Below are 14996 nucleotides of genomic sequence, written 5' to 3' on the forward strand. Positions count from 1 at the left end.
TTGGAATTCAATAAACAAGATATGTTCCTGTATTATAGAAAGTTTCAGATCCAAAGATGGCCTCTGTTCTTATAAAATAGAGTGGCGAAATTTTGCTGTACTTAAAAACCCATCCCTACATTCAAATTATCTCAAGCATTAGGAAAAAAATACTTATTTGGTTGAGAGATATTTAAGGCAAGCGTGGACCCTCAAGAAGGCACTGTGAGACATAATACTGGGACCCCCCAATTATTGCTACATACTTTGAGACTATATCACAGTGTGATTCGTGGAGTTAGGCAACAAAAATACTTTTTGGTTATTTTTAACAAGTCTGAATTAGATTTGCCACTTTGAAGTCTGATTGCTAAGTGAGTTTTTTTTTTCTTTTTTCTCTCGTTTTTCAACTCGGACGGGCTACAACCATTTACATTCTAAAAAAAAAACCCATAGAAATTCCGCAAACTACCTCCACAGCATCGAGACCGATTTCTATAAAGAAACCATGCAATCTTTCAGATTTACGTAAACAAAGAAAGAAATTAATGAAATAAATATTACATACCATCTCTTAAATTAAGAATTTTACTCATTTACAATAAAATAACCAAGTGAAGTTACAAAAAGGCATATATTACTGTGAAAAGAACACACTCCACATTTTGCCGATTAATAATGAAAATCATAATTTAAACATAATAAAAGAATATATATCTATTGCTTTTCATCATACCCGATAAATACAGTATGAACAAATTACCAATGTATACTTTTCACAAGATAATAAATAAGTTAAATAGTTTCATATTGAGTTGTGTGCAGTGACTCATTCATGCAATCAACTCAAACAGCTAAAAAAAAAATTTTTAAAAAAATCAGCAGTTATTCTCCAACAATTACAAACTAACCTCAGTTGAGTGCTTCCAAATAAAGCAACAACAAAAAAAATTGTTCTAAGCCAAACATCCACTAAGTGGTGGCAATGGAACCAATATTAAACTTTGGAATGAAGGTTTTAGCATTTGTTATAATAATAATATATAGATATATATAAAAAAGAAGGTTGTTATCAAGGCATATTCTTGGCAGGATGTTGGATTTTTCTTTTTTTTTTTTTTCCTAAAAAAACAAAGCTTATAGGTTTAGTATGTTCTGTGTTTTTATTTGAACTGGATTGAAAGACAAACTAGTTTGTAACTTTTTTTTTTTTTTCTGTGTGTCTGCAGGATTGGAGGAGCTGGGCTGGTGAACCGGAGCTCCCCGGATTGTTTGTTGCTTTCTGGTGCTGTCTTTTCTAACGCTGTTTTGTTGTTTTGTTTTTGTTTTTTGAACACAGATGGAATGGCTGCTGCTGGTGCGTATCATAACTTGTCTCCAAAGAACGACAACAACAAAAAAAAACCAACCCCGAAACAAAAAAAATCCCCTTCTTCCAAGGTCTCTCTATAAAAATAGGTTTGTTCAGTTCGTGTCATTTGCCCTTTTTGCGAAATGCTTTTGTTTCTCGTTTTGTTCAGCTCTCGGTGTATAGATAGATAGATATATTAATAAAAAAACAAAACCAAAAATAGAGAGGAAGGAGAGGTTTCGCTTTTCTTCGCTCGGTAACTTACTTGTGGGGCCCCCCCGGCCGCCGGCCCGGCCCGGCCCGTCCCTCGCTCAGTCGTCGGAGATGGAGAGGCGGCTGAAGATGGGCAGGCGGCGCCCCGAGTCCAGCCCGGGCGACTCGGAGCCGCTGAGCGAGCCGGAGCTGAGGGAGCCGCTCAGGTAACTCTCCCTGTCGGAGAGCGAGTCCGGCGGGCTGGGCGGCGCGTCGAAGACGGGCGACTCGGAGAGGCGGCGGAGGGGCTGGAAGCTGAAGGGCGGCGATGCGGGGGGCGGCGGGCAGGCCCCGCCGGGCGGCGGCTGCTGCTGGCAGCGGTAATAGGCGGCGGCGGCCGCGGCGGCGGCGGCGGCGGCGGCGAAGTTCTGCGTGTGCAGGGCCAGGGGGGCGATGAGGCTGCCCAGCTCCTGGCCCGAGAAGGCGAAGGCGTTGTTGGCGCAGGGCGGCGAGAGCAGCTCCTCGCAGTAGGAGGCGGAGGCGGGCGGCGGCGGCGTGCGCGACCCGCCGGGGCTCTCCAGCAGGGCGGCGTCCAGGCGGCCCCCGGGCGGCGGCGGCGGCGGCGGGGCGGTGCCGTGCGGGTGCGGGGGGTGATGGTGGTGGTGGTGGTGGTGGGCGGAGAAGCCGGAGAAGCTCAGGCTGTGGTGCAGCTTGGGCCTGTCGCCGCCGCCGCCGCCGCGGGGGTGCCCGAAGCCGCCGCCGCCCAGCGGGTGCTCGCGGGGGGCGAAGGCGCGCAGGTCGCCGGTGCTGCCCGCGGGGTGCGCGGCCCCGGGGTGCGGGTGGTGGTGCGGCCCCGAGGGCGGCGGCGCGGCCGTGCCCCCGCCGGGCGCCGGGCGGCGCTCGTCCGCGTTGTGGATGAAGTGGCAGCGCGGGCCGTAGGGGCAGAAGCCGATGGTGTGGAAGGTGCGGCAGAGCTCGGTCTTGTACTTGGGGTGGCGGGTGAGGCTGCGCAGCTCGTGGAAGCCGTGGGCGAACTGGCACTTCTCGCCGTACTTGCAGGCGCCGCTCTCCTCGAAGGGGCGGCACAGCTCCGTCTTGTAGCGCGTGGAGTTGATGGGGGCGCCGCCGCCGCCGCCGGAGCCGCTGCCCTTGCCCGCCGTCTGCTGCTGCTGCTGCTGCTGCTGGAGCTGCTGCATCAGGTGCTGGCTGCGCTCGCCGTTCTCGCTGAAGGAGCGGTCCCGGAACTTGTTCTCCTTGTTGAGCAGGGCCGTGGGGCTGCTGCTGCCGCCGCCTCCGCCGGAGCCCGTCTCCTTCAGGCTGCCGAACGAGGAGGAGGAGGACGACGACGAGGACGAGGAGGACGTGGAAGAGGAGCTGGAGCCGGTGGGGCTGGGGAACTTGGAGCCGCCGGCCAGCGCGGTCAGGTTGCTGGTGGAGTGCCGCCGCAGGAAGCCCGGCGCGAAGCTGGAGCTGGGAGGGGTCACCGGGGTCCCCACGGCTTTCTTGTCCAGCATGCTGCTGAGGTTGGTCAGGGACTTCTCCGTCTGCCGGGGCGGGGAGAGGGGAGGGGGTGGGGGAGACAGCGGGAGAGAGAGAGGGAGTTGCGGGTCACCGCCTGCCCGGGGCTCCCCACGCAGCCCCGCCGGGGGTGGCCCCGCACAGCGAGTCTGTCCCCAGCGCCGCCGGGCGGGACGAGCCCCCGCGCCGCCTCTGCCGCAACTGCAACTTTTTTTAGAAGTTCCTCCCGGGCAGGGGCTGCGGGAGCGGCCCGCCGGGAGAGCGCGGGGCGGTATTCCAGGGCTCGCAGCCTTGCGTCAGCCGCTGCCCCGGCCGGCTGTCAGCCCGGGACCCGCCCGTACAGCCCCGGAGCGCCGCTCTGCACCCGGCAGCAGCGCCAGACCCGCGTCCCGCCCGCCTAAACGCGCTCGTCCCTACCTTGCACAAGAAGTCAATGTCGTAGAAGGCGGATAAAAGTGTCGTCGACATTTCTAGATCCTGTAATGGTCGGATATACAGGAAGGACCGAAAGATCCCGCTCTCCTCGGAGGGTTTGGAAAAGCCACGACTAGTTAGGAGAGGGCCGTCCGCCTGAGATCCGAAACGGTCCCGACTTCTTCCCGGCGGGACGGCGGGTGCCGGGCCGAGGCGGCGACGGCGGCTGCACAGCAGCGGGCGGACTGCGGGAACTCGGCGGCGCCCGGCGCCGCTCCCATATAACCGCGGCCGCCGATGTTCGCGGGGGCGGTGCCCCAGTGCTCCCGCCCCGCCCCGCCCGCCGGCCCGCCCCGCTCCAGCCCCGCTCCAGCGCTCCAGCCCCGCTCAAAGCCCGCCCGCCCCGCTCCAGCCCCGCTCCAGCCCCAGCCCGCCCGGCCGGGCCGTACGGAGGCGCTGGCAGCTCGGTGGGGAGCGCTGGCGCTGCAGTCAGTCCCGGTCCCGCCGAGGGCCGGACGGAGCGGGGGCAGCGGGGCACCGGCCCAGGCAGCGCTCACGGCGCCCCGCGGGCTCGGCCCCTCTGGAGCCCCCGCGTTCCCGCTGCCCGCGCTCGGCCCCGTCCCCGGCCGGACGGGGACACTTCTTTCCCCCGCCCCGCCGAAAATAAACTTTTGCCACGTAATGGCTCGAAACAAAGGTCGGACGGCGCTGCCCCGGCGCGGGTGGCGGGACCGGGCCGAGCGCGGGTTGCGCGCCCCGCCGCTTATTCCCCTTTTCGGGGAGCTCGGCTTTGGCGCTTTCTTTCTAAAGTTTGGGAGAGGTTGGCGGCCAGGCGGGGGCATTATTCTCGCGGCGGCCTGGCTGGTAAACGACCCCCACCTAACCCTGTCTGCACCCCCCTCCCACGTCTCTCTTCCACTCTCGGCCCCTTCCCTCTTCATCCCCTTCCCAGGTCCTGTGTCCCATGGAGTGCCCCCGGCCGGGCCGGGCCGGTCCCTGCGGCGGGGCTCCTCCCGGGCCGGAGGCCAGGGCGGTGCCAAGCCCCGCCGCCCCCCCGCGCCGATAAGGCCGCGCAAACACGACGTGGGAACGGCGGCGGCTCCTCCGCACCCCCGTCCCTTCCCGCCTTTGCCCGGCCCCGGGACAAATGGGAAGGAGAAGAGGGACGTGTAAAGTTTTATGGCCGCTAAAGGCAGCAGAGGCGTTTGATCCTCTGTAGCTCCCGAGGCAGTGCCCCGGACCCCACCACGTCAGCAGGAGCGAACACATCTGCAGGGGGAAGAGACCTCGGGCTGGGGGCGGGGGTGCCCGGCGGCCCAAGGGCCCCTTGGCTTCCTCCCCTCCCCTCCGCACCTCCCTCCGGACCTGCCGCCCCCCGCGGCCGGGCCAGCCCGGAAACGGGACCGAAATCTCCGGGGAAAGACGGGGAGCCGGGCGGCGGAAAGCCCGAAGCTCGCTCCCTGCCGCGTCCCGGCAGTCCCCTGGGGCCCGGCCCCCGCTCGGCGAGGCGGGACTGGGCCGGGCGGGCTCCCGGCCCCGCTCCCGGCCCCGCTCCCGGCCCCGCTCCCGGCCCCGCTCCCGGCCCCTCCCGCTGCCCGCGCCACCGGCGGGGACGTGCCGCCCCCCAGCGGCCGCCGGGGCACATCCCCCGGTCCCGCTCCTTCCCCTCCTCCCGGCCCGGCCACAGGCGCTGCCCGCACACGGAGCCGCCGGGGCTGCGGCCACAACTCGCATCGCTTCCCAAAACCTTCTCCCGGGCCGGCCGGAGTCGCCTCCGCGCTGACCCGAGTTCAAACTCTCCTCCTCCCACACAGCTCGGCGATGGAGACATCACCTCGGAGCGGATCCTGCCCGCCGGCCAAGCCAGGGAACGGTTTACTGTGACACTCCTGCACGGATCAATGTGTCAACGCCATTGGGAGGAATACTTTGATAAACTGACTTTGATCAAACACACGGCCGATAAGTGCCCTGGCATCAGGTTTTGCTCTCTCCTGCAATCGCTGCTCCGGGTCTAAAGGTTCTTCATCGAGTAGTTACACAGTAACCCGTCATCAGCACCGTGTGCTGAAATGTATGTGCACTGATATAATTCTTATTTGCTCTCCTATAAACCCGAGCGGGATGACAGAGGTTCCAGTTGCATCTTTAAAACCACAATAAGGAAGATGGAGTTTTCGAGCTGTTTAGTAACTAATTAACCGAGTCCTCAAGGCTTCACCGAGTTTTACCGTCACCGTGGGTCTATTTCTGTGCTGTCACCTGTCTCATTCATCGATTTGCCAGTATCAAACATAAACGCATTTGCGTTTTAAATTCTGCCCAATTAAAAAAGAAGCCAATGTTACTAGATAGCCTTGTGCCACCCACTGACGTTAGCAAGGTCTCAGGACCTCACAGTGGTTCTGATACATACAAAGTTCTTTTTATCTTCTACTACAGAAGCTGTTGGCATACTAGTCCAGAAATTATGGAAAGATGTGGCAAAACCAGCAGCTGTTAATTAATCGTACAGGTCTTGACTATATTTTTAAGAGTGGCTTCCAGACACAATCTGGGCTATTCTTTCCCCAGGAGCTCAAACCAGATGCACACAAATTAATTTTTAGCCTAACTCACAGCACGGCTCGTTAAGTTGGATAGCGGCCGTCCTGTGAAACATCCTTTCAGATTCCAACATTTCTCTTTTGCCTATTGAAGCCTCAAGTTTAACCATAAATTACTTCTTACATAAATAACCCCAAATCCTGGAAACTTAAGAATAAAAGTTTAATATTTGCTCTAAGTTCTCTTTGGTTTTTTTTTTTTTTTTTTTTTTTTTTTTTTTTTTTTTTTTTTTTTTTTTTTTAGTCGTGACTTTGTTCAGATGTTCACTGGACCCAACTCTGCAGTTTAGCTCTATTTACAGCAGTGTGTTTAGAGCAGCGGTCGGCTCTGGGGCACAGCAGTGCCCAGCAGCCGGCCCAAGCCTTACCCTGCCCCTGCTGAGCCCGATCCCGGCACTCCAGGAGCCCAATCCCGATCCCGATCCCGCTCCCGGCCCGCACGGGGCGGTGCTGTGGCGCCACCTGGCGGCCGCGCGGCGCACGGCACAGCTCCTATGGGGGCCCGGCCGCGGGACAAGCGCTCGGGTATGGCCGGGGCGTCACCGAGATTTAGGGCTGAACTGGGCTCAGGCACCACCAGGTGAAGAGGGTGAAAGCAGCCTGGCGTTCATCAGACATGTTCTTCTTCCAAGGACACCGAAATCACGGCGTACAGGGCCGCACATCCGTGCTGTAGCAGGCCCAGCCACACATTCCCCTTGGCTAGAGGAAGGTAATACAACCTTTTGACACCAGTGTTTATTTTTGATGTCTCATTTTCATATCGAAACCCAATTCCAGTTTGCAGAAAAAAAACATCCATTCGATGTGCAACAAGCTTTTTTGTGGTTTAGACACAGCAAGACCTTGGAGCACTCACACAGTCCCTACAGCTGCCCCACCTGGTGAGAGCATCTCCCAAAAGTGAGGGCTGCAGCACAGAAACACCTCTGGTACCCTTCCGAGGGGCCTCACTCTCCTCGGCAGGACATCACCTTCCAGGCCTTACACACAGTAAGGTGTTTGAAGTAAAGATGAAACTGTTTTGTTTGCAGTGGAACAGCTGCTTCATTTTTTGAACACAGCAAGTCTTCATTTTAGAGCCATTTTATAAAAGTAGGTGTTTGATTCAAAGGAGAAAAGAGGCATGCAGAAATCCAACTAATGCTGTTTCCATGTGCAAAACAAGGTTACTACCAAAGTGAAAATCCTTGTCTTCTTCCAGAGGAAAATGCAGTAAAAATTAAAATGTACACTAAAAACTGCCATAAACAACAAAGTCGTGGGGTTTTTTTCTATTACAAACATTTAAATATTATTTTTAAAGAGCATATTAATTTAATAATTAACATGCACATCTTGAAAGGGGACAAAAAACCCACAACTTTTTTTTGGCATTAAGAAACAGGAGGTAAAAATGTATAGAACTACAGGCGGCCTGCACCTGGATGAATGGAAAGTATTAGGTTTAGCTGCTTTACTTCCTACAGTAGCTGTAATAAACAATGCTCAGCTGAATGAAATTAACAAATGCATTCAAAAGGAAAAGTCTCCCACTGCACGTCCCATTAAAAAAAATCAAAGGACAATTAATCAATACAAAAATATAGTTCTAGCCTGAATACTGAAGGTAGTGCAGGTTTCCTGAAGTCATCACAGAAATCCCTGATTCCGTGAACATTGCTGGAATTCAGTCTCCCTGGCCATCCAGTAATGTGTGCAGATCCCTGAGGATGAAGTTTTAGTAATTTACTTCTCCAGATTTTCATTTTTGCAAGTGTCATCAGGCTTCAGCAGATTTAATATTTTAAGACAGACTGATAGTCTCTCCTTTTGAATAGCCAATCTTGTGAATTCTGGAGTTCTGGAAAACTCTGGAACTGGAGGTAGAGCTCCAAGAAGGTGTTCAGTGCGCTGGGCTTGGTCCAGTGCTGTTCTTGATAGATGATTAAGTTCCCCATGATCTGGTAAGGTGAGGTGAGTCACTGATATAAGATGTAAAAGGTGCTTACTAAGTTGTCTCACATGAGTCAGCTTCTCTGCCCAAAAATTCACTTCCCCTTTATCAAAGAGGGAATCATCTTCTTCCTTAACAAAAAGAAAACCAACAGTGATTAGAAAATGACTTGTGGTTTGATAACAACGAGGAAATCATAAAAGATATGAAAAGGGATATATACAGAAATGATGACAACAGAGGCTGTCATAGAACAGCATTTTATGTTCAAAAAACAAGGTAAACATTCCTATGCCTTTTTTTAAAAGGTTCGGGAAAGCACAGTAAAAAGGTTCCTACTTCGCCAAAGAAATTTTACCTTCAAAGATCAGGCAGTTATGGCACAAGTCTCAGGAAATAGTGGAAGTAAATAGTAGCCCTAATCCTTAACATGTGCTTGCCTTCCCCTATGAAATAGTATTATATTTCACAAAGACCTCTGTAAGCAGTATGGTAATTTGCTATATCATGGAGCTTTTTGACTGGATTAAATGAAAATTGTATCAGTCAGTGAAACATCAGAAATGCACACCTAAACTACAGACTTAAGAAAAGGTTCATGATATATTTCATGGGTCATATTAGTTGCCAACAAACTTCTCAAAGATGTAGCTGCTCTTGCTCCTTCCGGTTTACCTTCCAGCATTGTTTTGACCTTTGCATTCTTTTCAAGACAAAAAGAACACAGTGTAATATACAGTCATAGCTTTTACAGAACCAGTGTGGCAAAACCCATCTTTACAGGAACAATCCTGATCACACTGATTGATGTAAGCAAGGTTGTTTCATGTGTTGTGTAGAACCAGTCACATGGATGATGGCATAAAGTCACCAAATATTTAAATGCCATCTCTGGGAAAGCCAGCATTGGTAGGACACTGGTCTTTGAATGCCCAGATGTGCCTGGCACTCCCCAAAGCAGTTTAAGTTCAAGGGAAGCCATCATCTGCAATAATACTGAATGTAATTACATTACAGCCTCAGAATGTTTCAGTCAACAATGCCTTGTGAAGTAAGTCTTGATTTATTTCAATGTTTTCTTATTGATCTCTTTAATTTTATGCTGGTTTACCAGGAAACAGACATAAAACTCTTTTCATTTTAAATAATATCCATGTGAATTTTTAAAAAGACTGTAAATCACTTACCACTGAAGTAGCAATTATCAGGTTTCCTCAGATGAGACATTTTGCTCTATTCCTACCACAAGACCACAGAACTATAGTGCTTCTAACATGCTATAGCAACTGCTTGTTAAAATTACCAGGGCAGAAGTCTCCCCATCTCTTTGCAGGTCGCTGTCTCCCAAAAGCCACTCCAGCAGGACTGGGACACCGGCATGGATCTCTCCCCACTGCTGGAGCTGCTCACACACTATGCCAAAGGCTAAATCCAAGGCCATTGGAGCATTCACTATCCTAAATGCAAACTCTGTTGAGAGAAAATATGTGTAAGAATATAAAGCAAAACCGCAAACATTTTCAAATAAAATCAGCACAAAAATGATTTCTTGAAAACAGATGCCAAACTTACACAAACACATGCAGAAGGATAAATTATACTGCAAATAAATTAGATGGATGTTTACTTCTCTTCCACTTGGGGCCTTCTCTCCATTCCAGAGTACATGAATACATGAAGCAACTGAAAATGCTGATGCTTAATTTTTTTTTTCTCCTGCTCATGTAGTGACATTTATTAATCTGGGTTTAAATATACAGATATGTCTGTTAGAAACATCTCCAGACAGTCCTGTCCCTATTACATGGTGACTATTTTTGCCAAACAACAGCTATGCCTTAGATCTCATGTAACATTATCACTGGAACTCAAAACCTACAACACATGATATGTTTTTAAAAGGCTGGGATATAAAATGAGTAATTATTTGGTGTATAATCTCTTTATATATAAAAAGATATACATATACACATGCACACACACACACGTAAGAGAGATCAGGCACGAAGGCAGGCTTAGAAAAGATGTTTGAGAAGGGAAAGGCAGACACTGTTTATGACCCCATCACAGAGCTATATTTATACAGGTTTTGGCATCATGCCAGAGCTGTACACAAAACTATCATCCACACCATATTTTTTCCCTGAACTTCCTCACTGCTCTCATTTGAGGAGATGCTGATTTAACTATCTGGGTCCTAGAGCTGCCTTTGATAATAGAGTATATAAAAATGCCACAAGTCCTGTGTGTCCCCAGGTATGAGTTTCTCCACTTGTAACTTTAATGCAATTTTTTTTTCCTTTTTAAAAGTGGTATGGGAAGAGGACTGAAGAGGAGAGCTAGTGGACAAGCCTCTTTAAAATCCCTATTACTGTAAAAAGGATTTTGGCAAAATTAATCCAGGTCCATAATCACCAGCAAACTGGAAATGTTTACTGAATGGTCTAAGCAGTGGTACATAAGGACATACCATTCTTGAAGGCTGCAATTTAGGAGCAGACAACACAGCAGTCAGAGTTATTTTGTAAAAATCCATACAGCTATGGAAGGCACACCTTACTTTTAGTGTGTGACTGTATTTAAGCCTTTCTCCTGAAAGAAAGCAACCATCTACATGGAAGAGGCACAGCAGTGCAGCCAAGACTTCTCCCTCACAATCCACATTCAGAGCTGGAGCATGGACCCCGGTGCTGTAACCCCTCCTGAGGCCTCAGGCCAGCTGCAGGTTTTCTGGGGTACGTTGGCACAGCAGAGAAACTCACATTAAAACACCAGGATTAGGCAAATACACATGCCAAGGAGGAAGAAAACATCTAAGGGCATAACAGACCGATGGAAAGATGAGTACATGCACTTGACAGACCAGGCAATATACTGAGGACATTGGGGAGAACAAATTAGTATTTGAGATGATGAGGACAAAGGACCATAATAAGGAAGGGAGTGAAGGAGAAAGAACAGATGGTCCCTTCTTTATCTTGGAGTTAGATGAGGGTAAATGGAAATCTCCTTGAACAAGTAACAGGAAGGCAGGCAGTCAATCTCTTTGTGACACTAATAATGTTACATACACAGTTTGTCTCTGCTAGACACTAAAATCAAATGTTTAAATCTGTTTTTTCATGTCAGGAATTATCACATTATCAGGACATCCCTGAGCTTCTTCCATGAGGGAGTGTTTGAGAAGTGGTCTAGTGCAACATTTCCATCCTTTTTTTTTTTTTTTTTTTTTTTTTTTTTTTTTTTTTTTTTTTTTTTAAATTGGGGTTTTAAGGTACTGTTTTTGCTGACATTCCTTTCCAGGAATTTGTTTTTTGGGTTTTGTTTTGTTTGGTTTTTTTCTGGTGTGGGGTGTGTGTTTGCTTGTTTTGTTTTTTTAAAAAACCTTGCTTTCCCTGTTGCTGTGCCTCATTTGGTACCAGTCTGATACTCTAAATAATGGACACAATGGTTGTCTTCTTTGTTTTGGTTTGCTTAGGCTCAGATAGGAAACAGTTTCATTCAGGTGCCATACAGACCTCAGAAATGCTGGCAATCTTCAGAGCTGAAAGAACAGAGATTAAAATGGAGTGTGGTGTTCTGAGCCTGAAACCAACATCCTGGTTATGAATGCTTAAAAAATAAATTATTTTAAACTCAGCTCATTTAAATTCTGATGATATTTTTGAGTTTTATAATGATTCCTGAATGTCTATAAATTATAAGTATTTATATAAGGCCTCTTCCTTATGTCACTTTATTTGTATCTGAATATTTGCCAAATTAGATGATGCTGGGAGCTAAAAACCCAACAAAGTACTTCCCATTGCTGAATTAGCTGTTGCTTTGGAGGACCAATTATAGATAGCACTGCCAGTTCTGGGGCCTTTTTAACATTTCATATCCTCAAGTTTGAATACATACAGTGATGCTCTCTTTGTGAATGAGAATGCTGACCTGCTGAGAAATGCATCAAGAAATACACTGGGGCCTCTGATTGTGGTATTACATGACCATGCTGAAAACTACCAAGAGGCAGCAAAACAAGTAATGCTGAGGTTCTGCTTAGACTGAACTTGCTTGCTAGCAGTTTCCCAACAGAATGACACAGAAGAAAAGGCAGTTTTGGTCACAGAGGTATAGCAGTCTTGTAGAGGATCCTACAAGTTGCAACAAAGGAAATGGCAAGTCTTTTTGTGTTGCTGGGGTTTTTTTCTTCAAACTAAAGAAAACCAAAAAAATACCAGGAAAATATACAAAGGATGTGTAGCACCCAGAAAAAACATGAACACACTGACCACCTTTGCAGATGCCATTTAACTGATCAACAACACTTGTGTGTCAGTTCTGGTGTTGAGACCAGAGAAAAACAAAGCCACATCACTTTGATAATACTAAAACTTAGGGTTCCAAAACCTGGGTAAGAGCCTGCCTACCTTGCAAGGGCTTTGTGTTAGAGAAGCTAACACAGCAGCATCTTGGTACTTCAGGTGTTCAGAAAGACTCAATGTCTGGCAGATAAAGAATTTTCACTTCCACCCACTCATTCCATCCCACTCCTGCAGAGTATCAGGAATGGCTCCATGGTTTCTGAAATGCTCCCTCAGCTGCTGTTACTTACAGAACACCCTGATAATAACTGACTTTGATACCAGTATACACAAATTTGATGCTAGAATAGTTCAGGATTAGATTTGTGGACTGTCAATGCCACAAGGATAAAGTAGAGGTATAGCATATATCCAAAAGAAGTACAGTAACTCTCCTAAGCTTGGAGTGCTGAGGTATATGCAAAATGGGTAACAGCAAGCAAAGTTACATAGGTACCCACGATTTAATAGGTAAAAAACACTTTCACAGGAGGAAAGCATTCTATTGCTTTGATGACTCCCAGCTCTAAAAGTAACCTCCAGGGATGCTGTAAGCATGCACAGAATCTTTGAAGATACCCACAAAAGATGCGTGTTTTCTCAAAAGAAATGTACAGTCTTCACTGTTTACAAGAAGTGCTCCTCACATCATCATCTGCCTGCAGAGGCAGGGCTGATTTTCAAGAAGCCACATATGACACATGATGCTGTGTTCATGACTCACGCTATGACTTCAGAGAGGGCTCTGAGTGAGACGCAAATTCACCAGGGGCAAAAAGGGCAGGTGGCTCTGCTTTCACCACAGCTCCCCAGGCACCTGATGCTTACCTGGGAGCCAGCTCACTCTGCTGATCACCTGGTAAATGAAGGTTCAGAACAGCAGAGAAGGCATTTGGCATGCAGCTCTGGCGTGTGGGCTCTTCTGCTTGGCTGGCAAGCTGAGCTGGTTACCCTGCAGTCACAATTGGTGTAGCTGTGGGCCGGGGAAGGGAAGATCACAGGACAGCAGGAGAAAGGGAAGAAGCCAAAGGGAGAGCGAGACCTCCCCGTTCAGCAAGCTGTTAGCCCAGGTCATCATCCCAAAGGTCCCCATCAGAGCCTTGCAAACAAAATGCTGAGATTATTTAAATGACTAAGTGTTAACAGCCTTTCGTAATGTAACTATTTAAAGTAACTGAATAAAAAAAAATTCAAATAGCCAGGGCTCCGCAGCTGATTACTGCCAGAGGAACTAAACCTGCAAAAACCAAACCTGGAGATTGTAGCTGATGCTATAAACTGAAAATACAGCAGAGCTCCTTCCACAGCAGTTCTACAGACCATCAGATCTGTGTTAAAAATGGAAGTTTTTTAAATTTGAAAATGGGCGTGTGTTCCAACATGCAAAAACATCACAAGCAAGATAAGCATCTTACTAAATAAGCCACTACAGGGGTTGAAATACCTAAAAAAATTCTCAATGACTTAAAACAAGTAGTTACAAGCAGAATAGTTAATACTACTCATCGAAATGAAAAATAAAGATAAGAATCAGGTACTATATACTTTTTTTCATTTTGAGGAATTGAATTTTCATAAAGGGAAAGGGGTTAAGTACTGCAGTGTCTTAGTCTTTGTGAATCCACCCACATAAAAATTAGACCTCCCACATACACATTCATATAGTCCAAAAGCTTTGATCATGCCAGATGTAAATATTTCTTCTAGTAGCCTATTACGCGTCCTCCAACTATACAATTGTTCTCTGTTAAAGCCGTGGTGATATTATGGGGAACTGAAAGGATGTATTAAGAGCATATACACAGATTTTAAGGACAACCATGTTAAAATATAGGCAAAGGAGAAAAGCAGAACATATTCCTTGCCTAACAAAACATTTTGTAATTTTTATACTGCAAAATTTTAACTGAAGTTCATTCTAGATCAAAGAGCAGTGCAATTTTTGTAAACATATATTGTGTTCAGAGAAACAGAAAGAGAAGTGAATGTGCAAGGAAGCTTCATGTAATAGCTCCAAGAGAAAACTTCATGAAGAACAGTATACCAACAGTAGTGATGTTTTCAAGGAAAATATATAGGGTAAGCTCTCCAGCTGAAATTACAGAACATGTTTTAGGTAGACTATTACCATATGAACTGATAAAATATTTTTTACTTTCTTGCACAAATTTATAACTAATAATACATCACTATCAATATGGTACCTCATAACACTCTGGTAAAATGAGGTAGTATTCTTACTTCAAAGGCAAGCATGGACATTAAAAACAACAAAGATCAGTGAATGATTGCTTAGCAAAACTGGAGATTTATCTCATGTTTTCTGATACATGACTGTAAAAGATGATGAGTATCAAGCAAGATATCAGGTTCTCATCCAAATGATGGCAGATTCAGCATCACAGTCACTAATACCTGTAATATTAGATTTGCAAATGGAAAATTTCACCTAATCACTAATCACTTCTTTGTTGTATAAAGATTGTCCTCCTTTCGGTGTTCAGTAATAATCAACCTTGTTCTATTCTCAGCATATGAAATATAAGGGAGCTGAGTGAGGCAGTTCTGCAGATATATATTTTTATTTAAAATGTTGTGTTTATGTATGCCTAGACATCATAAAATTTAAAAAGACTTCACATTTTAAAAAA

General features: G+C 47.6%; 2 protein-coding genes across 4 annotated transcripts in view; both read right to left on the reverse strand.

Annotated features, from left to right (window-relative positions):
- Positions 1-1080: 1080 nt before the first annotated feature.
- ZFP36L2 (ZFP36 ring finger protein like 2) lies at positions 1081-3785 on the reverse strand. The gene is made up of 2 exons (XM_083856240.1): positions 3458-3785; positions 1081-3066 (listed from the first exon to the last, which is right to left on the reverse strand). The coding sequence occupies exons 1-2, from the start codon at positions 3506-3508 to the stop codon at positions 1642-1644; spliced, it is 1476 nt and encodes a 491-aa protein (XP_083712366.1). The 5' UTR covers positions 3509-3785; the 3' UTR covers positions 1081-1641.
- A 3054-nt stretch (positions 3786-6839) lies between these two features.
- Positions 6840-14996, reverse strand: part of THADA (THADA armadillo repeat containing) — a 151823-nt gene continuing 143666 nt past the window's right edge. For all 3 annotated transcript variants that reach the window (XM_083857543.1, XM_083857545.1, XM_083857544.1), the window contains 2 exons: positions 9300-9466; positions 6840-8127 (listed from right to left, as the gene is read on the reverse strand). In XM_083857543.1, coding sequence (XP_083713669.1) covers positions 7789-8127; positions 9300-9466 — 506 coding nt within the window. In that variant the 3' untranslated portion in view covers positions 6840-7788. The remainder of the gene's footprint in view (positions 8128-9299; positions 9467-14996) is intronic.

This window comes from Zosterops lateralis (genome assembly GCF_965231275.1).
Source record: "Zosterops lateralis genome assembly, chromosome: 3".
Lineage (NCBI taxonomy): Eukaryota > Metazoa > Chordata > Aves > Passeriformes > Zosteropidae > Zosterops > Zosterops lateralis.